Genomic DNA, 26135 nt, shown 5'->3' on the forward strand with positions numbered 1-26135 from the left:
TTCAAGGAGTTTTACAATTATTTACAGGAGTACAGATACGGTAACATCACACATTAACAACTTCTCAGATGTAAATGAGAATTTCCAATAATGAGTTCAGAGATTAGAACCCAAGTTGAATTTTCACTTGAATGCATCTAACAGTAGATCTCTGTGTCAGTTCAGTAACTGAGTTTAACAAAGTAATTTCAAACAGAAGAACATCTGGTCTGAAAAACATGAGGAGATGGAGACTCTGCCAGTGGTGTCTTGTTCAAATGGTTCATCACTGTCAGAATGCACTCTTTATTTCAGCGCTGAAGTCCTCAAACACTGCTGCTGCTTCTGCCCATCTGCAAGGCAGGAAGATGACCTGTGCTTTGTTCTCATGGAGTTAGTGAGCATTGGCAGCTAAGTCTCCTCTCATTCTTCTCTTCAATAGGTTAAATAAAGACTCTGATTATTCTGTTTGACCCCAGAATAGATACTCCATTTGTTTCCACTCTCAGCAAAAGGACCACAGCTGAAATAAATAAAGTAAAAGCAGACCAACTTGAGCTCTTTAAGCTTGACTTAAAGGTTAAGTGATACAAGGCAAACTGGTATTGCTTCAGCTACCGCTATTACAATTCTATGGGAAGAGGATTTTACTCTCCAGCACTGTCCCACCTCAACTTTTCACAGAAGAGAGTTAAAAACAAAGTGAATTTAGTCCCGAGAAATTTATACGAAATTCCAGCATCATAGCAAAGGTCAGCCAGAATCATTATACTGAAGGTGTAATAGGGAGTCTGGCACAAGGAGACTTTCACTCAAGAATGTGTCAGGACTGAAGATTGAGCCTGGGAAAGACAACAGAACAGATGAAATGCTGAACTTCTCCTTTTCTCCCTTAATACCACATGTCAGGTATTAAGTACAGGCAGAATATAGACCTAATCTGACTGGGCAAACTCACATTTCCATATTCAGATGACAGGAGGAGTGGTTAGCTCTCCGGGACAAAGGGAGAGCCCTGGCAATTTCTACCATCACTCCACACAACAAACCTGACCATAGCAGGACAACTAGTAGAAAGAGTAAATAATATTAATGTTCACACATGGAAGCCACAAACCAAGAAGGTACTCAATGCAATACACAAAGCACTCCCAGCCAAACAACACTCTACTGATGGCTTGTACGTCCACATGACAAATCACGCTGTTTCAACAGCCAAACTCCACCACACACAGACTTCAGGTACCAAGGCAACCAGCCTGGCTCATGCCATTACGTGGGTAGCTAAGGGGAATGGCAGAAGAAACAGCATTTTGACAAAAATCCAAGGAATTACTTCAAAATGTTTCCTATATTCTTTCTAAAATTATTTCAAATCACTTACAACGCCATTAAATTCATTTCTCCCACATTCCTAATATAAGAGAGAGACCATTTACTGGAAGACCTACAAGTATTGCTAAGTTTCACCCATTTCTTTCTTTGAAAGGTGACACGTCGTGCTGGAAATACCATTTCCTTCACTGCTTCATGTAAGAAACATCCAGCGCTGACCGGGATCTCGGGGGGCAAACAGTCAGTCACTGCTAAGTGTTGTTCCCAGTGAAGGAACCCAAGAAACACACAACGCGGCAGACAGCTTTTGGAACAAAGGGAATTAACGTGATGTCAAAGAAGTTTAACATCAAAGACGTTTTAATGGCACAGGAAGTATTACAGGCTTAGAGGATCAGCATCCCAATTTATTTTGAAATATATTGCACATTTTTTCCAACCTCAGAAACTCCCCCGGGATTCTCAATTACACGGGAATTCAACAGAGCGTTCTCTCTTTGAAGGGTCCCTATCAGACCAAAATCTAGTTAATTTAAAAATATGAGTTCAAAAAGGATTCACTGTATTGCTTTTGTCTTGCACCTTTGAAACTTCCATTCAAACAGATGTTGCCAAGTACTCAGAAGAGCCAAACCACTTTTAAGTACTATGAAACACGTAAAATTAACCAAATTTAACAACAACCATAACATTTGCTCAGATTGGCTCTAATTACGGTACTCTTGCCTACCACAGCTCTGACAGAACAGATTAAATATTTGCTGACAGAAACATCATTATTATGCTGATGGTACTTATAATCAGAGTACAGTCAACATCAGGAAATCCTACACACACACGGTAGTCATCTGAGAAGTGACAGTAGGACTTGCATATTTTAAAAACTAATGTAAGATCAAATCTGAATCTTGGGAAGTTTGGCAAGAATTACAGCAGTGGAAGGAAATGAATGCCTGTGGTGTAAATCTAAAAGATGGGCTATAGAAAACATCTTTCTGTCTATAATGAAACTGCAGAGTTGTCATCTCTTCTCATACACCTTAACTCCTACCAAGTACTCTGTGGAATCAGCCTGCTTTCTCACTACGTAAAAAGTGGTAGGTTTTGGTGTTGGGTTTTTCTTCCCCTTTTTTAACTTAAAACAAGATTAAAATGCGAAACATAATTAGAATATTCACAAATTTTCAGAGATGGCTTTCTTAACATAAATAATCTGTCTGTGACCTATCTTGTTATGCACATTGTTCTATTATTCCTTATTATTACTATTACTAATTATTATTACAATTATTCCTAGTAACTGCTACATCTGTAGTCCTAGAGGGGCACTGTGTTGTGACACAGGTAGAGCGCAGCAATGGTTTATACTGAAGCAAGAAAAGTTCGACGTTTACATCAAGTATATTTAGAAAACAAAAATCTTTTGTGAAATAAGTGATTCCTATGTTTGCACATGCCCGTTACAATTAGCTAAGTAAACTGCTATTTCAATTAATATTAACTTGAACAAATAACCCCACCAACTACTTTGTCTAATACAATATTCATTCACAAATTCTAGAGTCATTTCAAAAGCCTAAATTTTAAAATGTCTTCCTGCGATGGGAACATTGAGACTTCTGGCAGGATTCCTTGAACTTACTATTTAAAGCCAATCCTTTACCCACAGAAGATAATTTAGCTGTTCAAAACCAAAAAACGATGAAATAATTATTTAGACATTCTGACATACAGATTTAATTTACAAAATGTTTCACCCTTCCTAAAAAGAAACATGGCTACTTACCCCATAAAGGGTTTTTTTTTCTTTTTTAAACGGCTTGAATTTTCCACTTTTCAGGTATGTACCTAATGTCACAGTTTTGATAGTGTCTCCCTTTACCTGAGGAAATTAGTTGATAAACTAGAACAGTATTGAATAGTGTACTTAAAAGCCATAGATGCCAACCTTCAGTTTTGGAGAAAAAGGATGGTAATTAAATATGCATCCTTAGAAATCGCTGTTCTTCCCACATGCATAAACACGAGCAAACTCCGTGTACATGTGTGCGCACCTGTGTGCTGGTGGCAGGGTAACGAACATCGTCAACATCAGAATCTGGTTTTAAAAATCTGCCATTTGTTTTCACATCATCAACACAAATCCACAGATAAGCTAGTTACATTCTCTGGGTGGCTGTTTACGTTTGGCTACAACTTTGTGAATATTCTGCACCTTATACTACTCTTACACTCCTGACTCTGCTAAGGAAGTCTTTTAAGTGGCACATATGGGTCCATCCAGATGACCATACAATTGAACTTAAAACGCCATCATTGATCTTACTAATTACATCTGTTGCGTTACGTGGTTCTTGTTTCTGCTTAGCTTTTGCTTCCAAACACCGTTCCAATTGTTAAATGGTCAGAACACACAAAGTGACAGATTTAGTGCTTCCTTGGCAATTTATATAACTGACTGCAACTCTGTTGTTGCAGTGAATCATGATTTATTTGTCTTGCAATGCAGCACATAACCTTTTAAATGCTGAGGAAAAAAATGCCAGCGCCTCTTTAAAGTTTATATATGACTGCCCACCACCATTCCTCATGAACGAGGTTTTCGGAGACAAATGATAAAAACAAGCTGCAAATTCCACCCACCTACTCCCGGCCATTTCTTCCGTTCATCACTCACATGTACTGTATTTACAGATAAGCGCCCTCACCCAGAGCACCACTGCACTCTTTCCTCCTGGGCAAGAGTATTTTTCTTAAATTAGTGACAGGTATTCTCTGCTAAGCACAGAGGAGGGTAAGACTGATCTCGCCCAGCCCTCTTACTGGTGCGTGCCACACTCAATCACCACAGGTGAAATTAGGAGCAGACTGAATGGTTTTATGCTTTGGTATCTCTCCATTCCGAAATTGTGACCCTGATGCCTGTCTGTGGCCTTTTGTCACACCCTACTCTCCATGCCACCTTCTGCACTTATTTCTATTACCTTTAAAAAACAGTTTAATGTACCCTCCCCTTCTCCTCATTCAAATACACTGTTTTATTCTGGTGTTTATGTTGTGCCCATCTCCCTGGTAAATGAAGATCTAATGATTCATTGCTGTCCACCAGTGCCGAACTAAGCCGAAAGCCTTCAGCACCTTTAATTATGAAAGTGATAATGAGAGAGGAAAGATTGTTTACTTTAAATGGAACAGCAGTACCTCCAATTAATGCAAACAGGACCTGCTCACTGAAAAGCTATTTATCCAACATGCACAGCACAAAGTATTTGGATAGTTCTCCTTACACTATAATTCAATTTTAAAAATTTAGGAGGGGGAAGTCAGGCAGCAGATAAAATTGTTTTTCCCTCAGACGGTGACTATGGAATTAGCAGTCCACTCATCAGGTTGTAACATTGGCTTACCACCTTTCCTTGGCAGATTTAAAACTGCCTGAAAAGGTGCCTGCTTCTCTAAATGGCCCTAGTTTGCAGAAGGAAATCAGGGCTGCAGAGATGAAGTGACTTTTTCTAATCATTCGGCAGATTCATGCTTGCCTGTGGCCTGCTCCTACCCAATCTCAAACAAGCCCTCCAAAGCCCAGCCTGCTGCTCCATTTACTAAAATCTGTTCCCTAAATGTTTGCCTAGGTGTTTAGCAAGGAAGCAACAACACTGCTTTGCACAGTAAATATCCTTGCAAGTTTTATAAGTTATAAACCTAGACTTCAGCGTAATCTTCTCTGGAAATATACCCCACAACCTAGGCTGTTTTAATTTTTTATATATATATATGTAAAAAATTACAGTGCTACACATGAAAGACTGCAATAGAAATTACGCCAACTGATCATGAATGAGAATCTTGGTAAGAACATAAAATGAAACACTGGTAAATTAACACACAAAGGGAAAAGTGTAATTTATAGAATAGCATTTGTGTAATAAAGAACAGAGGTGACAAGGACTTAAGCTGTGTCAATACACCTCATCCTTATCAGGTGCGGCAAAATTGGAAGTCTTTTTTCCACCAGACTGTGATATTGTTCTATAACGGAAACAAATGTTAACTAAAAGTAAAAATGCTTCCCTTGGCCATCCTGAGTTTTGCAGGTCAGTGCAAAATAAACAAAGAATTTTGTTTCAAACATTTCCATTCCATTTGGACAATGATGGTAAAACCATTTAAAGCGAATTTGCTGTTGTGTTTGTAAGGCAGCAGCATGTTTAGAACATCTAATTAGCCACAGAAGGTGCTTAGACTCAGCATTTAACTTTCCACTTCCTGGAAAAAAAACAAGGCTATAATTTAGGAAGCTACAAAAAAGTACATTTACAGATACTACATGCTTCCGAAATGTTATTGCTGTTGAAAGAGACTTTATAAATAAATATTACTTTGACAAAAAGTATACCTGTGTCAAGGAATAAACATCTAAAATTAAGCAAATGAGAGCAACTTTCACCTACCAGTGGTGAGAAATAAAAAAAAAAAAAAAAAAAACTCAGCATGGTACGGTTCACTAGATTGATAAAGGCAGAAAAGCCATGGTGGGTAAACAAGTAAGAGTTGAAAACAAACACCTTCCCCCACCACACAGAGAAAAGCAGACACTTTGCTGTGTGAAACAAAAAGCATACATCGCAGACTGCCACATTTATGCACACAGCTGCCACGTTCTCTAATGGGTTGAAGCAAGTTCTTATGACAACAAATAATTTTGCTTTATCAGGCTAACTTCAGTCACTGTCTTTCTGAGTTTTGGGAACTATTATTTGGAAGTAGTTACTAGTAGAAACAAAGAAGCTTCCCTATATAACAGTCCACAGTAACAGGAAACGAGACATAAACCCAGTATAACAGGTGTTCCTCCAGCAGGTAATTGATGCAGCCACATTATTTCCAATGAAAATATTTTATTACAATCTTTAAAGAGATCTGAAAGCAAATTCTGGCTTGGGGGAAACAGGCACAACTTCTGTTGAAGTTAATGCCTCCCATAAAATGGAATACTGTAATACAAAATCAGCAAAATCAATACTTAAGTTTCAAATATAAACTCTACCTTATAGGTTGAAAGAAGCCACTTGTAATCATAATTAAATGGCCAATAACACAAATTCAAAGTATATCAACCAACTCCAGTGCTTTAAGTGAAAGAGCTGACAACTCACTAAGAAGGTAGACTACTGAAAAACACAAAAATTCCTCTAATTTAGCTATATTTTACTCTAGTTGATCAAGCTTTCATTTTCACAGGAAACATCACAAAAAAGCCAGTTATACTACTGTCATTTTTGCTTAAAATAATTTTGGCTGATCCAAACAATGTTCTCAAAACCCAGCCAGAGACAAGAATAGCCTCGCAGACCCAATATTTATGATATGTTACATAAAGCAAGATGCTATATACAAATTGGCAGCCAGGTGTACTAACTAATACACAAGGAGAATGTAACACGAAAAAAACCTAATAAAACCAAACAATCATCTTCTGGCCTCCTGCATATCCAGTAGGGATGAAAAAAGAGAGTGTTACGCAGGGGAAAGTAAATATTAGCAGCAATGACGACTTAAGCATGATCGTTTCCTAGAGTTTAACAACTGGTTTCGTTTCAGAGAAACACAGTGCATCATTATCATTATTATTATTCAAATAAATTGCCATCCATAATCTTACCTAGTTCTGGGGGCAGCACAGTAAGACGATTTCCCTGGATATGAAGTTCCTTAAGCTGAGTGAGCTCACCAACTTCTTTAGGCAGTGATATCAGGTCATTGTCTCTAAGACTCAGCTAAGAGTGAATAGAAAGTAGTCAGAACAATTTTCAGTGACCATAAAGCAGCCTAAAACAGAACTCTACTCCCTCTGCCCCCACCTTTCTCCTAAACGCTCAATTCTTCCAATTTATTTACAAGTATCTACTGGTAAACAAGAAACTGTTGCAGGTGTAGTGGTCTATTCCTGCAAACATACCCTACGACTCCTCAAATTGACTAGATTCTATTCCTACAAGCATTGCAAAAGTGAATTGATTTTCCAAGAATTTAGATAAATTACTTACTATCTGCAACTTTGTGAGCTTCCCAATATCTGGCGGCAGGATTTCAAAATCGTTGTCACTTAGATAGAGTGCACGCAGGGTGGCTGCAAATTAAATAGCAATATATAAACAGGGTGGCACATAACCCAACCAGTTGAGGTCTAATCAATAAGAGGGAGTCAGGTTTGATTAATAACCCTAACTTGGTGAAAAGCCTTTGACACACCCAAGGCTCACAATAGTAACAAGCAGGTCAAACTTAGATTTACTGGCTTATTGTATTGTTGGTGAGCTCAGGAAAACATCTATATTCAAAAGGACTACCACAATTAACAATTTCTACAATAGCAGATTCTGGCAGGTTCTGGCATATAGTCTCAATGCCCAGCTGTCAGAATACAGTCATTAGTCTTTATTACCCCTGATTCTTATTTATTACATCAATTTGCATCTTAAACAAACATTAAAAAAAACCCCAATCATATGAGTTTTTTGGACAAATACACATCTATGTTAAGCTCTATAGAAAGCACAGCCTAATGCTGGGGAAGAGATCTTCAAAGAGATTAATACAGAAGACGCAAATTACATAATTTATAATTTCCATGCTCAGTCTCTATGAAATTCACAGAAAAAGAGATGACCTGGCACAACCACGTAGCCTGCTATTATTGAATGAGCATATATGACAGTTTGAAAAAAAAAAAAAAATTAAAACGTAGACTCACAAAGAACTGTTGGGTGCAGGGGGAGGGAAAGTGGTCAGTCAGCAAACCCTCTCCTCCTCACCAGAGAGGAGATTCCATTTGTCTTATGCAGTTTACTTCTCCTCCTCTTTTCATTTCATTGTATGTGACCATTTTTAATAATGCTGACTTAAAAATTTCCCTCTGCCAGGTTACAATTACGAAATCCCTCAGGCAGTGGCACTCCTTCCTCTCCCGTCACTTCTGCGGCTAAACGCACGGATCCCGAAGCCACCTCAGCTCAGTACACTGAAAAGACCAGTAAGGTAGCAGAATCACTGAAATTCAGAAAGAATTCAAGTTGCTTAGGCAACCATAACACAGCCCTTTTGCACATGTGTGTTACAATACCTTTATTTTAACTCTCTGAGAGTGTATTTTTAGCATGTGCAAAGGTCAGCTCAGCTCTGCCATTCCTGGGCTAAGCTTCGTGACGTTACCATAATTTTTTAACATACCGGACGCTTCAACATCCCCGTGCTGTTAAAACTACTTCAGTAATGAACCACCAGGAATACAACTGTTTCCAGAGTCAACACACAACAGTTGTCTTGCAAAACAGCTTCCTTTCCCCTGAGGCTTGCAAGCTTCCATGAAGTTTTTAAGTTTTAACTAAGTATACGGGACCCAAGGAGATATTACTCAAAAGAAAATTAACATACCATTACTAACCAAGTCTTCTCATGTCCAATGGTGTCAGGTGACTGTATATAAGTGATAAATATTGCTGAGCTATGTAGAAATAGTCAAGAGATATTCAAAGCAAAACATAAATATCAGAAAAAATTCCGTTGGAGTTTGGTCTCCATGAAATAAATTTCAGCTGCAGAAAGAAAAGCACCATATCATGAAGATTTGTAGAGTTTTTACAAAAGTTTCTTACTCAGATAGAAGAAGTTTCCTGGTAGAGAATTTTCATTTAAATTGTTGTAAGTCAAGTCAAGAACCTCCAGAGCTGGTAAAGAGCCAAACCCCCTTGGCAAAGTGTTTAACCTGTTCATGCTGTAGGTGAAGAAGAAAAAAGAGAACGTGACATCAGTATTCATTTCATCTGGTAGGAATAACACAGGCAACAAGAGTTTCATTTCTAAAAAAAAAAAAATGTAATCTAAACCAAATTATGCTTTTATTTAGAAAAGGGCTTGATGCTACGAGATACTAAGCAAGCCGTTGGTGATGCCGACCTTTTTTTATCTCTCACTCCCATAAATATGCACAAAACTTACACACTCCCAAGGGATCTGTCAGATATGTCAATCAACAGCCACACCTGAAACATGAAGCACGAGGGAGAGATGTGCCACAGTACCACACTCTGCTTGAACAGTGTGCCACAGAGAGAGCTGGTCCTTGATAGGTGACCTATCTTCTAGACAAACTACAAATCACCCTTTTGCACATCACCTTGGCCATCTGCCATTCCGCCATACCACATAGTTCTTCACCGTGGCACCAAATACAAAGAGGAACACCTCAACTACACGGTATTTATGTTCATTGATAATTGCTGCTCAAACCCCTTCTTAAAAAGAGCAAATTTGTGTCACTAGATAACTATTGATGCACATGGAGCACGAAGTAAATAAAATGCCAGTCCTCTGATTGATGAGGCTTAGTCTAAATATAGCTCATTCAGCCTGTCTTAGAGGGTTTAGAATAGCAGTTCCCACGGGCAACAGCCAGAAGAACACAGGGAAAGCTAACAGGCAGAAAAGGTTTCTCTGATAACCTGGAAGAGACCAGCAACAGAGAACAGTAACTTTTCTCTGACCTCAAAGGACTTGAACAAGGTGATCCAAATAATCACTAGAGCTGCTGCAGTGACAAAGAAAGGCAAGGAGCTGGAGACAATACTCATAGTACCTCACTGTTCGTCTATGAGCTAGAGCTCTGGCTTGCTTATCACATGAACAGCAAATAACTACCAGCTTATTCTCTATACCGCCCCTATCGCATGTACACCAAACATAACACTTGTGTGTATATCTTGCTTGAGTTGCCACCTGTGTTTGACAGTGGAACAGAGAAGATGGGCATCTTCAGGAAAAGCATGTACAGGTAGCTATTCTGAAGAATGAGGTTTTATTCTTACACGGTGACTGGAAACAATCATGACCTTTCACGTGTTATTCTAAACATATCCTGAATTTGACTCTCCTTCTAATACAAAAGTGATAAATAGCAATAGCCACAACTGAAGAGGAGATTCAATGTGAATGTATGAAGCATGATGTAACACTAGAAGGTATGAACACTCAAGTCAAGTATTGACAGTAATGTACCCAAAAATAAAGACTTTTGGCTCTAATCTCCCCCAGGCAACGTTTGTCAAACACTGTACTACACTATGTGATAAATACTTTGAAATATATCTGTAGGACAGCTAATAAGCCCATCTTCTAAAAGTTCTTTAGACACTGAATTAAACACAAGAGCAGCTGCACTTCCAGACTAAGCATGATGGCTACGCACCCATGTGGGCAAAGGCAGGAGAAGCACATACATTTCTCTTACAGACTCTCAAGACGGTAACTTCACCTTTCCTCTCCCCCTTCTGCATAAGCCAGCCCCACCAGAACAAGAACCTGTAGAGAACAGCTCTCTATCGCTAACCTCGGATGATTCTTCCTCCTTATCTCCTACAAGAAGTCCTACCAGGGACCTGCACCTCGTACTATTGTTGTAGTAGTAGCTATTAAAGTACAGAAAAGCAATTCTCCACTATTGCTACAGTAGACCTGTCACTGTTTTAAACATAGTCCTATTTGATATGAAGAACAAAAGAAAGCAGCTCCTTTTTCAGTAATAAAAAGAATAAGTGACCCTGACAGCCCTCCCTTTTGTAAGCAAAGGAGCAGGGAGAGAGCGTTCTCCCCACTGTCAACAAGCAGAATGGCATCTATTCTTTGGCACGGAAAAAGAACCAGCTGAAAGTCCCTGCCCAGCACTGTTCAGCCCTGCAGAAGTTCAGACACTGAGCTTGTGCCACAGAAACCATGCCACACCCGCTTTCCAATTTTTTTTTTTATTTATTCAGCTTTCAGTGCAGCAGTACACCTTTCCTCTTTCCACCGCACCACTTGACCCTTCTGCACCAAAATCCTCCCCAAAATAACCTACGCTCTTATTCAAACTTCCCCTCTCCCCCGGAGGGCTGTTCAATGCCCTGTGCGTACACACGCACTGCGGATACCAGGGTTTCTGGGCTGCCCCCCAGCTTCCTCTTCACTGACTCCAAGGACCTCTGAAGCAGAGCCCATTTTGCAGAGCTAGGCCCGGCTGTGAATCCTGTGCCTGGAAGATCACGGGTAAAGAGGGGATTAAGTAGGAAGAGCATTTAACCTACAAGACCTTGGGCCACAGGACACATGAAGATGGCAACTGTGGTTCCAGGCTTGAGTGTCTGCTGGTCTGAAACCCAAGGACTTTTGCCTTACATTTTTTTCCATTAATGAAGACCAGTATTTGAACTACACTAACACTTGTCATGGCTTCAATCCATGGAAAGAGCCCAGCTTCTTCCTCCCTCCATACACTATATGCCATTCCAAAAATATGGGTTCAACCCCCAAGATATATAGAATCCCATTCATGAATTAATATTTCCACTGAAAAGCAATTCCGTGTTCAAACAGATATTAAGGCATGCTAGAGATCTAAAGTGACCAAATAAAGACTAGAGAAGACAGATCGTAATGAAACCATTTATTGGCATTCCAGCAGTTCGAGACGCAATTCAATTATCAGCACTTTACAAAAGCATCTAAAGCAGAATACATATATCTTAGCCAAAATCATTTGGTATTTAAAATAGTAAAAAAAAAAAAAACCCTCAGTTTAAGGTCTTCAGAATAAATACAAACATTCTTTCTGTGAGAAGCCTATGAAGCTAAAGCTTACCCCTAACCAGTGTTTTTTTAATTAATTACACTTTAATATGCCCAGTTAGTTTTAAAAAGGTTCTGTGCTTCACATTTATTTTCTTAATAATTCCAGAAAGCCTTCTGGAAGTGTAGATATTATAAAGTAACACCAACTCTACTGGAATATAGTACCTGAACACTTAACAGGAACAACTCCGGCTCAAATTCAGTCAATACTAGCTCTTTGAAATACACACACATGATATTTAAAGATTTGCTGCTTCTCTTACAGATTTAATAGAAATTGAGACATCTTTAATTCCAAATTTAGGACTTTGGAATTCAAGTCCTAGATTGCCATGGAAAAATTACCTTTTTTTTTTTCTTTTAAACAAAGCAGAACAGAATATAGAGCCTGTCTCTTACACAGCAAGCACAAAATTAAGAAACAGTTGCTAAGGAAGTAAAATTCAATATTTGCTAAGTTTGACTTCAGTACTAGATGAATGCGAGTTGCTGTTTGACCTTAAATGCTTGGCAGTATACCGGAGTAAGTGTTTGATCACTTTTAAGTACCTGATTATCCAGGACACTAGCTAAAGACTCTGAAGCCACAATTGCTGAGATATCATCACAAACACTTCTAAAAAGAAACTTTAATAGCAAAAAATAAGAAATTCCAGGTTCAGTTTTGACAACATTTGACAGTACCTCTATTACAGCAAATTTTTGCATTAAGATACGCACCCAAGATTCAGGTGTTTGAGCTTCTGAAGGCTGCTAATCTGTGTAGGCAGCTCCTCAATCTGGTTGTTGAAAAAGTTGAGCACTTCTATGTTTCTCAGGTCTGCGATGTTTGCTGGCACAGCTGTGGGAGAAGTTTTCACAGTGAGAGACCGCAATTCAAGCGAGCTACCCAGGCTATAGATGCTCTACTAGCACCTGCCTTTCGCTCTGTTCTCTACTGTGGCTGACAGCAGAAACAGCATCTAATAGCTACTGCAATAAAAGCAAAGTTTATATCAAATATATATTTATATCTGCAATCTGTTCTCATTGCTGAGAGCAGTCACTTTGTACTCTTCAGAAAATTACTACCAGCATTGTAAGATATTTTGACTAACAAAGACAACAAATGCTCTCATAGACTAATAAAGAGAAGCAGGTCATCCTCTGGAGTTCATGTAGCACACACGGGTCTCAAAAGAGCAGAGCCTAAGAGATTTGGATCATTTCATTATTTGAATTGAAAAAATGAATGATACAAGTAGTTACACCAAGACAACAGTTTTATTAAAGGTCTTCAACAGCAAACATCAAATTCATTTTTAGCAATAGCCCATCCTGCTTACTGCTTAAATAATCTAGTATCCAAGTTTTTTCCACTTAAGATACAACAAAACTTACAACAAATTAAGTTCAGCCCTAAAAGATGAACTGTTTAGGCAAGCCCATTTTCAGTTACCTCCAATGAGTGAAAACTGATCAATACCCATACATGGCTACATTGGATTACCAACTGTCCTGGGTCGAGAGACACAGGACTAACTTTTCTTCTAATGCTGGGGAAAATTGCACTTTTAGAAGACTCTAGTGTCTGAATTTGTGAAAATATTTACTTTATAGCCAGCCAGGCTCTGTGGGATTCAAGGTTTTAGTGTTTTTGAGCCTTGCCAGGTGCAGGGACGAGGAGGAGCAAGGCCTGGGCATTTGACCCAGGCTGGCCAACAGGATTATTTCATACCATGAACGGCACATCCAACATAAATTAGAAAAGTTTGCTGGGTAGCTCTCTCTCTCCCTGATGGCAGCGGGTCCAGACAACTCCTTGCCCCGGTGCCGGAGCCCTGAGCCCTTCCCTTCCTCCTGAAGCCATTGCGCTCCCAGTGTCCAATACTTGCTATCCACTGCTGGGAGTGCACGGTTTCTGCTGAGAGAATGGGCTGAGTATAATTCTTGTATATCTGATATCAGTACCGGGATTAATACTGGTTCTTTAGTATTATTGTTAATTATTTAGTCTTAGTCTATTAAATCTATTTATATTTCAACCCTTGTGTTTCTTTGTGTTCCCCGATTCCCCTTTCCGGGTGGGGAGGGGTCATCGGGTGATAGAATAATTGTCTGACAACAGTAGATTGTTATGGGTTCTCTCAAACCGTAACACCAACAAGTCAACATCTGCTTAATATCTAGAAACAAAAAAAATAAGGCAGAAGCACAATATTAATATGCCTGTACAAGTGAGATTAAAAAGCTATTCAGATTTACCTCTTTTTCCCCCTAAACTTAGTGAGATTTAAGCAGACAGCTGAGGTTTACATAAAAGGTTGGCAATTCACCTGCACTGAAGCTTGCACCTGCGTTCAATATTCACCTTGGTTCAGTCTCAACTTTGACTGCATTAGAAACCCGTGGAGTGCACATCTAAATAATTAGAAGTTTTTATGAGGCCATGATTTTCTTTTATTTGTTGGCATGAGGCAATCCTAGTCTTAAAATGGAGTCAATAATGTTTACAAAGCAGAACATTATAGCATGTCACATTTACTAGATAAGTCTAATTGCATTGCGAACAATACCAGGATCCCTAACAAACACTAATTACACTACATAAATATTACTGTTGAGGGTCATATTCATTGCAGGAGATTTTTAACAGACTTTTTTTTTTTTTTTAGAGTCATTAAGGCAAATTTGAACATTTAAAAGCCCTCCCTCTGCGGTATTTTCCAACTGATCCATGCATATCTGTCACTCAATGACAGCACGAATTACGTGCCTTCAGAAAGTAAAGGATAATGTCCTACTACTGTTGTTTTGAATTATTCCCTAACAGAAGCAAGGATTTTAATTGACATAATTCAGCTGTTTCCAACCTCAATATTTCACCATAACAGTAATTACCAGTATTAAAATGTTTTCCTTTCAGAAATTAGACTTTATAATTTGACTTTGATGAGATGCAGTGGACTGGCAAACCATGTTTCTGCTCTTCTCAAGCAGATACTGTGTTTATGCAAGACTTAGGAATCAGAAGTACTAGAAAATACAGGTTTTAGTTTAGTCAAAGCCTCAACAATACAGTGACCAAATACATTTCTCCTGAAGTTACACTGTTGAAGCAGTTAATAAAAGTTTGGTATGAAGATTTTTGATGATGTAAGAAATTTTTGATTTACACCAATTACACCATTTTTGATGGTGTAAGATATTACACTAGCCCAGAAAAAAAAACACACAACACAACACCACAAACAAAACACTGCGACTTAACACAAGTTATGCTAAAAGTAATGCAGAGCTCTGTGGTGGGAACACTGGAACAAGAGGCTGACATTCACCAGGGCAGACGCACCAAACCAGCAGGCAGCTTGGCTGCCTAGGCATCAACTCTGTATTTCAATTATTCGGGTTGAACACCGTCACCAGATGATAAAGAAAAGATGATGTTATCCAAGACACTGAAATTTCTCAAAGTCAACTAAAAAAAAGTACATCTTACACCAGGGATCACCCTATCACTACAAAGGGAGGAAGCCATGGAACTTTTTTGATCTCATAAGGCCGGACTACAGAAACCATCATACTACAGAGACAATTTGTCAGTGCTACCCTCATGTGAGGAAAACTAGCAATTCCTGGCATGTGTTCCAATTGAATCAGTGTGGGTTAACGGGCACCTTATACTTAGTTGGTCCCACTCACAGTGGATTTAGTTACCTAACGACCTCTTGCATCACAGTAGCAGCAAAGCTATTCTGCATCTGTGAACAGACCACAAGATGGGGACAAGTACTCTCCGAGGAGCCTGATGGAGTCCAAACAATAAGTGACAAAGCAAAAAGGCGAGCCCAGTTACTGAGCTACCCTGAACTAGCAACACTGATTTAGTGGATGTGTCCTTTCAAATACCTGTCCAAACCAACTTGTTTGCCCCCTTAAGACTAAATGAATTCTTAAGTTTGTATGTCACTTCTGACTGAAGCTAGGAGACTAGAGAGAGGAAGAATCATTTCAAGGAAGAAGGTGAACAGTTATCTTAATAAAAAAAATAAATCCACCCAAAAACCCCCATGAAACTACCTAGAAAAAGATGACAGCTAGACTTCAAGCCAGGAAGAAAATGGTTTCCAGATATTTATTAATAAAAATTACACTTGCACTGAAGATCACAGCATCAAAAAGAACCCTAGTTTCAATGGCCTACACCACAGTTGAAGAGGTTCAAATCCTACCTGCTCATCTCACTTGCAAACACAGGGCAAAAATCCAACTTCCACTGGCTGGTTTATCAGAGCTTTTAAATTTGATTTTCTTTTGTCAGGGCAAAGGTGTGAGTAAGTGTCCCTAGTGACAAACAGGAGCTATGTCCTTGCACACTATCAACTAAGCTTCTGATATATCTCTATAATTGCTACATACTGTATTTTACATTGTGAATCACACTTAGGATACTTTACGTCATTATTTTATTCAAGCTGTTCTAAAGGCTGCACGGGTAAGCAGGCTGAGATGAGAAAAAGGCTAAAAATTTCCAAAGGATTTGGACAAAATACTTTGTGTCTCACCCTGTTAAATCAAAATACAAAGCCCTAATCCACAATTGTATTTTTTCCGTTCGATGGAGGGGCTGGAGGTATTTCTTGAGGGGGTAAAACAGAAGAGCAGGCTTGTGGTAGGGGAGAGAGGACTTTTTCCTGTAACAGCTTATCTTCTGGTTTGACAATTCAGATGAATGAATGCTCTCTTGGATTCAGAGAAAAATAGAAGACCGAAATTAAGTCCTGTACTGGTCTTGCAGCTAAACTGCACAGGTTCAGTACTTTCAGGGCTAAAGATCAGCAGTGGTCAAGCAAGGTTGACCAGGCATATGATGTCCTCTGTTCTGAACTTTACATGACTAAGTGCGTCCCAACTACCATTCCACTGTTATGTTGCACAATTCTTCCCAGATATATAGCAGACTGCCAAATATCAAGAAATTCATGTTCTGGCAATACTGAATTCTACTCGAGTCACCTTCTCATGACGAGCTGTGAGAGTGAACTGTCAGCATCCTGGTTCCATTCACCCACATATTTACAGTACGATCCACAGTGTCTTAACAACTCTTCTAAGACCATCTGCTGCCCAGTGTCATTAACAACTAAACTCCTCCTCAGCAAATGGTAGTAAAATTTGGCAGCCCAGTGCCTTTGCATTCCTCTGTGAAGCTTCAGTCATGTCAAGAAGCCCCATTCATATTAAGTCTCACTTCACAAGACCAGGAGCAGCTTCCTTCCCCTTGTTCAATACTGGAAATTGCACACTGATTCACTGTGACAGCTATAGACCTCATCTTGATTTCAAGAGCTTGGTTGAGAGTAAAAGAGAGAGTCTTCAGGCTGCACAGCAAGGAATAAGAGGACTTTGTTCATGCTCCTGGAAGTAAGGATTGGCAACTTGTTATACTTGAAAGCATTTACAAACAAATATGCTCTTTTTTGCCCTGAAATTAGTGGCAATTCTTTAGGCACTAAAATATATTCTCATCAGAGCAGCCTTCCACTCAAGGCAAGTTATTACATTCTATTCCTACATAAGCAACAGCTGTTCAAACGTTCTGACACGATTTCGAAAACATACATAAGGAGGATTCAGAGCTACTATTCAATGCCTATACAATTCCACACCCAAGCATCCTGGATCTCGACCTTATCTCTCTCTCTCCACATCAGGAGTCAGAAGCCAACACCAGACATCTATTTTTACTAGAGGTCTGATGTTGCCCTCTGTTGAAGAACAGATACTGGGTTAGAGGGACTTTTAGACAGCTATCATGCAGAGCAACACGCTAAGACGACTTAAATCGGTTAAAGCAGGGGTTACATCTGAGACACTTAACTCCAAGCTTTCTCAAAAAGCAGGAAGCCAAGTTCTTCTCATACCAGTACTTACGACTGACATTTAGATCCAGCTCCTTTTGCATACCCAACCTCTGACAAAGGAGGAAGAACACAGAAAGTGGAAGAGGAGAAAAGGAAGTTAGTTTTTCCCCCTCCAGTTCCACTCTGCAGTCATTCATCTAGGTTTCAGTACTCTTTTGGTGGCAGGGCCCTTCATACAGCTGAAAACACACAGACTTCAGAAAGCCTCTATTTCTGCAAGTGATCTCCAGGATTTCTCTTAAAGCTTCTGTGAGGTGCTGAAAAACAACACAACTTTAAAAGTAAACAAACTCAGGTGTTCACAAGAATAAGCCTCCATTTGCTTTTCATCTAAAAGATGAAATTTAGTCTGATTTTTTGCATTTTGCAGGGACCAACATTAAATCAAACATTGTTGAAGACACTCTTTTATTAAGAGACCCATTTCAAAATTTCCTTTACAATTTAAAGCTGAAATACAAAGCATTTTAGACCAGGAAGCTCAGATGAAAAACATGACAAGAGACAAGTTTAATAAACTACTCAATTGGACAAGTGAAATGATTTAGTAAAAATCATAATCTCCATGAGAGGAACACATGGTATGTAAACCGAGTCAAACATTTTGGTTCATTGATACCTTAATACTGAATGTTCAAAATAAACATTGTCCCACTGCTGCCTGGAAAATGGTATCAGTAAACTTACAAATAGGCAAGTATTACACACACAGTTTTATGATCTCCTCCATAAATACGATTCAAAAGCTACAGAAAACTTCCAATTGAATTCAATGGATTTTGAATTAGACAACAAGTGAAATAAGAATTTAAATTATTTAAGATATGATTAGTTTCTCTGGCATTCATATCTTTAGAAACTTTAAGCTGCAGAATTCGGTTTTTTTCCAGAATGTTTCTTTAGTTAATGAAGTAATTTTGCAGTACCTAGGAACATGACGTTCAGTAGTACTCCAAACCTCCACAGGTTCTAAGGGAATATTTATTCAGAAGAGCTATTAAAATAGCACTACCTGGCAGAGAAGAGATTTACACGCCTATGCCAGTTTCTCATTAAACTGTTCCACTTAAAAGCTGGTGAAGAGTCATAGAGTAAACAGAACTCAATGCAGACCTTTGAGAGTGCTATCAGTCCATCGTAGGTCCCAGGTAAGGTTTTCTAGCCAAGAGCAAGAACCTATTTCTTAAGCTGAAAGTAAAACCTGTGGGCTATACAGTGTGATAAACCTGGTTCTGCAGACTGTTGCTAATCCAGTTAGCATCAACAGGAACTTTTCATGAGTAAGGATCCCTTGGAGTAAAGGTCATAAAGACGTGAAACATTACTCACATTTCATGAGGGAGGAAGAATTTAGAAATACTAAATATATAATGCATTCTGTGCATCCAATATAACTGTACTCATATAGCTAGAGTCATGTTTAGATTAATTTGACAAGGGTTCTGTTATACTGAGACAGAAGCAATCAGCTTCACCAAAATGAAAGAGGAATTAGCAGAGGGAGAACACAACAGTTTTCATTTTAAATATTCATAGGCATGCTGATATCATAGTTGGCAGTTAACTGAAGAGAATCCTGATCCCAACTGAAGCACACAGTGCTTAATTTACACATTATGTAGTTCAAGTTTCCCCTTTTGATCCTCCACCGTCTTCCAAAGGTGGATACTAACCTTCCTCACACTGAAAACATTAAAAACCAAACTTGTCTCCTTGATCTTCACCTCTTTCCAGAAATCAGCAGAATTCTTTTTTGCAATCATCCACAGAAGCACTGCAGTTATGAAAGTGTTCTTATGAAGATGTTTAAATTGTGCTATAGCTCACTGATGTGCTACTACACTAACAAAGCAATTTATCAATAAATTGTTTTAATTTAGAAGCCAGAGTCTAAAGAGAAGAGCTGTGAGCACAAGAAAGGCTGAGAAGAGACCAAGAATCAAATGACATCTGGTGAAGACAAAGGACAAATCTGTTCTTCTCTGAGATGAAAGCATAAGATTTACTTCAGGGTTTGTAGAGAAATATTAGAAACCAGGGGCTAAGGTTAGGAAGAGACTACTAGTGAGTCTTGTTCAGGTGTTGAAGTTGTTTAAGCATGGTCTTCTCAAGAGTTTCACACTACAGCACAGTAGCCACCTTTAGTTAAATCAAACCAGATGAAGTTCAGCATGTTCACCTTCCCCCCCCTCAACATTCTCTTTACTTCAGTCTATTTAACATGCTTTCAGCAGTTTACAAGAGGGACTACCCAAAGATGCCCTGAACACTGGGTCTTGAACAGATACTATTAGGTTACCCCTCACAGGTCAAGGTGACTTCAGCCTTTTACTCTGGAATTCCCTGATATCCCTCAGGAAGATATTCCTCTTAGAGAAGAGAAACCACATTACCACAAGCTACCCATCCTCAGAGAAAGATCAGGAAATTATTTCACCCTAAGGGTTATTTTGCTCTACACACTTTTTGACGCAGGGCAACCAAGGGAAAGAGTAAGAGGCCAGATGGGCGAGTGCTCTGATGGGAACTGCTGTGTCGTTACGCACTTCAAACCAACACACCCAATCACTAGATCAAAAAGAATACATAGGAAATAGAGTACAAAAATCAAGTATAGAAAACTAAGTCCAGTTTCCCCACAATCTAGACCAAATCTGCCTTCTCACCTCTGTCCTTTGATATTAGCAACAAAAGACTTTCACTCAGCTTGTCAGACAGTAAATTCTTTAAGATGATACAAAATTAAGCTCTTCAATGAAGTGAATTCACTTGTGCAACATTCACTAGCATTAAAAATGCCAACTTCTAAGTAGTCTCTATCTGGCAAGAGGATTTTCAACAATTTTACATTACAGCCTGTACATACATATGGAGAAAGATCATTTATATGCGGCTTCCACAAACAACATTACAGCTATTTTAAGCCACTGGTAGATAAGCAAAGAGACAAGAAATTTGTACTAAAACACGGCAGAAAACATTGAGACTCACAAAAAATGAGTTAATATGCTTGCAGATGCCTTTTAGTAAGAGAAGAATAACAGCTTCTGAAGAACTATGCTAAAGACAAGTGATTTGTGTCTAGTGCTGTATTTAGTACGTACGCTTACTTATGATGCAAAACTGATTTTGTTGCCATATAGCACAAACTTTGACAATTTAATTTATGCATAAATTTGGGTGGTTTCAGCACACAGTCTTTATACCATTACAGTAAAACACTCTTTCATAAATTATTCTGCTTAGTTCTCCCAAAGCTTCTTAAACCCAAAATTTATATTATTTAAAGCTAAAATGGTGTACCATCTGTACTTTCTCAGAACTAAAGCTTTGGGATTTTTTTTTCAGGGAGGAAAAAAAAAGCTAACAAGGTATTTAATCTAAACATTTGTGGAGAACTCAGATGTCACATTTAGTAAGGCGCATGTACAGGGATTTCCTTTTCCCTCCATCTCACATCCCCCCGTGCGCTGCATTCATAAAGATACTTCCCCTTGGATATCTTCACACCAGAAATGGGAAGAAAAAAAAACACAAATAAAAATATATAACAGAAATGAAAGGCTTACAGTTCATTTGAAGCACCACTGCCAAGCACAGCCAAAAGGTCACTGCCAGGCAGAAGTCTTGGTCTTTAGACACAACCCTAGTTTCACCATGCAGATAACTTACTTGCCCCATTTTGGGGTGTATCATGGCAGTACAACAGTGTGGAACGACGTACAGAAGGAAGCAGAGGCAGAAGCAAAGTAGAGGAGAACACAAGAAGTAACAAAGAGTACACCAGCATCTAGTTCCCTCCAGAAGTCAGCAAGTTTGCTATAAAAATAATCTGAATACCAGGCAAAATGCAAAGTGTCAGACGATACCAGTGGGAGACACCATAACACATTTCAGCAGTCTGGACAGGACAAAGCCAGACTGGGAAGGAATTCGGAACAGACAGATGCAGCGTCGCTACCTGCCTCTGGGCTACCTCCAATACATCCCGGCTGTAGCCAGAAAGGTGACTTAGAAAGGAGACACCCTAATATAAAAGTGACACAGACGGATTTTAGCAGCATGTTAAATAAGATCAAGGACACAGTCAAGAGGGTTAACAAGAGTAGGGCAGTGATGGTGCCTCTGTACTGGGCACTGGTGAGGCCTCACCTCGAGGGCTGTGTTCAGTTCTGGGCCCCTCATTACAGGAAGGACATTGAGCTGCTGGAGCATGTCCAGAGGAGAGCCACCAAGCTGGTGAGGGGTCTAGAGAACGAGTCATAGGAGGAGAGGCTGAGGGAACTGGGCATGTTTAGTTTGGAGAAGAGGAGGCTGAGGGGAGACCTCATTGCCCTCTACAACTCCCTGAAAGGATGTTGTAGAGAGGTGGGTGGTGGCCTCTTCTCCCAAGGGAATAATGACAGGACCAGAGGAAATGGTCTGCAGTTGCAGCAGGGGAGGATTAGATTAGATATTAGGAAGAATTACTTTACTGAGAGGGTGGTCAGGCACTGGAACAGCCTGCCCAGGGAGGTGGTGGAGTCACCACCCCTGGAGGTATTTAAGAAACGTGTAGACATGGCACTTCAGGGCATGCTCTAGTGCCCGAGATTGTTGGGTTGTGTCTGTTTGTTTGGGGTTTGTTTTGTGGTTGTTTTTTTTTTTTTTTTTTTTTTGTGGTTGGACTCAATGATCTCAAAGGTCCCTTCTAACCATGAAGATTCTGTGATTCTGTGAACAGTGATGAAGGGACGAGCTCCTGCACTGGTCACGAGCAGAGAGCAAGACAATTGAGATGGCAGAGCACAGAAACAGTAAGATGTGTGAGCACACACAAAAAGGAGAAAAGTTTTGAACTGCTCTTCCGGAAGAAGGCAAAATGCACAAGGATGATAAAGGGTGACCACGTGGCTGTTAAAGGAACATGGTCAATGAGACACAGCTATTCTGACAGGACCAGAAAGTGAATGCAAAAATAAAATTCAGGCCTGGACATGGGAACCAGCAGCAAAAAAATAATGGATCATCTCACAAAAAGGAAAGGACTAAAGGCGAGTAAAGGATTACACTTGAGAATCAAGGAAAAAGCAGTGGAAAGAACAGAGGACAGTATAGGACAGCAGCTCAGAGGAAAGGGAGAGGAGGACTGACAATGCAACATCAGGTAATACAGGGGAGGTTTGAGGAAAAAAAAAAAAAGTTGTTCCTGATCTCTCATCATTTGATAATATTGGGCAAGGAATCACAACACAAGAGCAAAAGGATAGAAAAAAAAAGTCATCAAGAGTCTTACTATGAATAGCAGACAACTTTTGAGAACATTTAAAAGCAGCAAAAGAATATGGTGAAGCTGGCGAGTGTAGGATCACCTGAGGTTAAGGAGACTGAGGAGAACAGCAAAAACTATGCTGCTCTCCACCACTACCTACCAGGCAGGCTGAACTGCTACCAGAACACAAGCTTCTTCCCACAAAGAAACTGCTAAAGCTATTTAAACAGTGACCTCTAATGGACAAATCATGTAACACCGGTATTTCCACTGACGGCAGAAACACTCACGGACTCCAGATGCGACCAGATAATGACACAACAGCTAGAGTCTCTGAAAAGATTCTCCAAATGATTACAACATCAATTAGTCACCTTCGGCAGGTAAGTCAAATCACTGTTATATATAACTACTATAACTACTGTTACAAGTAGATACAAGTCATCAAAACCTTACAGCACATCCCAAAAATAAGTGAAAATAAAACATGTCAGGTTGGCAGTGTAGCAGTTGCACCCGTACTGATGACGAGCAGTGGCACCCACTGACGGTGACGAAGTAACCTTTAACATCCCAGCCTGCTTTCCAGTCACGTCTGCCCCTCTGCACGCTCCTGGGCTGGACTACACTTAACCCGAGCTTCTGAAAGCTCTTCAAGCACACCTCCTAGTCATGATGTAGTATGAGGATTTTAATTGTCAAACTTCCAAGTAAGGATATTAAGTGTAGCTATATCAGGATGTGATATTTCATATACACTTTAAGTAGCTGAGAATACCTTGAGTCAGCCCACCTATCTAAACTCTAGAAGTTTCAGTACCACTTCATACTTAATGGCAAAGTAGTTCATAAAAGCTGCTCTGCAAGATAAAAAAAAACTCAGGTTAACGCATAAACCACAATATATATGCTCAAACAGTTTCATTAAAAACAGAGTTTCTCTGTTGCTAATTGTACTCCAATTATTGCTCGCTTACAAATCTAGTGGCATAAGGGGACCAAAAGGTGAATCTAATCGACCCTGCTGACTTCAGCCTGCAAAGGTACATTTTTCTAGTCAAAGGCAGCCATTTGGTGTTCTAGTGCAGCCAATTTACAAAAAAAAAGCCACCCACCTAAGCCTCAAGACAATGTGATACACAAACCTTATTCCCAGCTGAACAAAAACCCCCTCAATACTCACTCATCTATTTTATATTGTCTCCCAGTGCCCCAAACCATTCTGCTTGAAACAAGACACGGCAAGTCCCAGGGTAGAAAAGACAGCCAAGCTTGGCAATATGCCTTTCCTCTCCCTCACCTGGGCTCCCCCAATGTCCCAGTATTCTGCAGTTCCCAATGTGTCCCCCAGAACCATTATTGAAACCACAAACTCTAGCTGGAGGTTTGAACAGAGCAGGACAAATTCCTCCAGCAGACCTACACCAACACCCTAAGGTCAGTGTCACTCGTGCAGCAGCATCAGAACTGAGCAAGTGGTTAAGATTGCTGCAAATGCCAAGAGTTGTGTTCCCCTTGAACAGGGGTGAAGCAGTCCTAAGGAGAAGTTCACAAAACAATAGAATAGATACACATAAAAATTATTACTGTTGCACAGAAGATGCGGAAACAGTATTTGTGATTGACCAAACTGATCAAGCACAGTTTCTACAGAAGTATGTCCTGTGGCTCCAACTCCCTTCATACCCCTCCAGCACAGCTACCCTAAATCCCTACCACTATTCATGTCCTATTAACAAACCCACGGAGCAGGAGGTGAATGTCACCTGTATGTCCCCCAGCTACCATCATATGACATGGAACAAAGACAACTTAGTCACATCTACCCAAATTAATCCAGCACACTGAAGGACAGATCTCTATCGTTCAGCCACTCATTTCCACAAATTTGAGGAACACCTGTCAGGACTTCTATTCTGTTTATTTTGATGTTAACCAGTGGGTTCAAAAGACACCTGGGTCAGGATCAGACAACCTATGCAGGCTAATAACATAAGCATCACTGTCTTTAATTTTGCTTCTCAGCCCTATACTGCATAGAAGGCTTTAAATCACTAAATGATGGAATAAAAACCTCCCAGTACAATATATGGAGACACGGGCCCATATGCCTACATTAAGTTAAGAAAAAAACCCAAACAAATACTCATTTTCTCCCTCTGCTTTCAACTGGATTGTCACAGGAGACCCCAAAGTAGAATCATCCCAGGTTTGTCACTTACGCAGCAACTGGTTCAAGACTGCAGAATCGCAGCTAGTTAGCTTCCCCAAGAGCTTCGCTTCTGATTTTGAAGCACAAAAAGTTCTTATCAAGCAGCAAAAGACAGACTCAACTATTTTAGAAGTTACCAAGAACAGAAGCAGCCAGTTCAAGACTCCTCTGTTAGCACAGCATCAGACAGCCTGGAAGAAATCCAGCCTAATATTCTCCAGGAAAATCAACGTGGATTTGAGTACTTCTGATAATGAACGATTTTGACATGTAAATGCACAAGCACCAGTCGTATGAATGGCAGATTAAAAATATTAGCAAAACACCATATCACAAAAATATTCTAAGCAGTATGATGGATTTAATAGTGAAGTCTTTATACTTGTTAATGAAACTTTACTTACTTTTAATACAGCTTGCTGGCAAAAATTATGAACTATGGTTACATAAAAATATGCATATCCAGTTTTTACATATGTTTATTCTTCCAGATAGACATATTTACTCTAAACAGCAGGGAAAAAAAAGCAAGCAGAACACTCATTTAAATGGCAGAAAACCAGTAGAAGATGCTAATATGACCTTAGTGTAGCATGTCAAGTGTCACTGCCACCAGCTTCCTAGTCATTTTAAGAACAATCTGCTAAGACAATTAATTACACAGCTTAAAAGATTAGGTCAACAGTGTCAAATCCAAGAATATGAACTTGAAATTTAGCCTTTTAAAAGTGTGTGCTGTCTATTTAAATGTCTACATCAGTTTGTGAAAGAATAGTAAGTTTCAGAATTGATG

The 26135-nt window shown here is 39.5% G+C and overlaps 1 protein-coding gene across 3 annotated transcripts in view; it reads right to left on the reverse strand.

Moving 5' to 3' along the window:
- The window catches only part of RSU1 (Ras suppressor protein 1), a 122385-nt gene that overhangs the window by 74071 nt on the left and 22179 nt on the right, over positions 1 to 26135 (reverse strand). For all 3 annotated transcript variants that reach the window (XM_074157097.1, XM_074157096.1, XM_074157098.1), the window contains exons 4-7: positions 12697 to 12817; positions 8970 to 9088; positions 7362 to 7444; positions 6977 to 7091 (exon numbers count right to left, since the gene is read on the reverse strand). In XM_074157097.1, the coding sequence (XP_074013198.1) occupies positions 6977 to 7091; positions 7362 to 7444; positions 8970 to 9088; positions 12697 to 12817 (438 nt within the window). The remainder of the gene's footprint in view (positions 1 to 6976; positions 7092 to 7361; positions 7445 to 8969; positions 9089 to 12696; positions 12818 to 26135) is intronic.

The sequence above is a fragment of the Numenius arquata genome, chromosome 12 (genome assembly GCF_964106895.1).
Source record: "Numenius arquata chromosome 12, bNumArq3.hap1.1, whole genome shotgun sequence".
In the NCBI taxonomy this organism is placed as follows: domain Eukaryota; kingdom Metazoa; phylum Chordata; class Aves; order Charadriiformes; family Scolopacidae; genus Numenius; species Numenius arquata.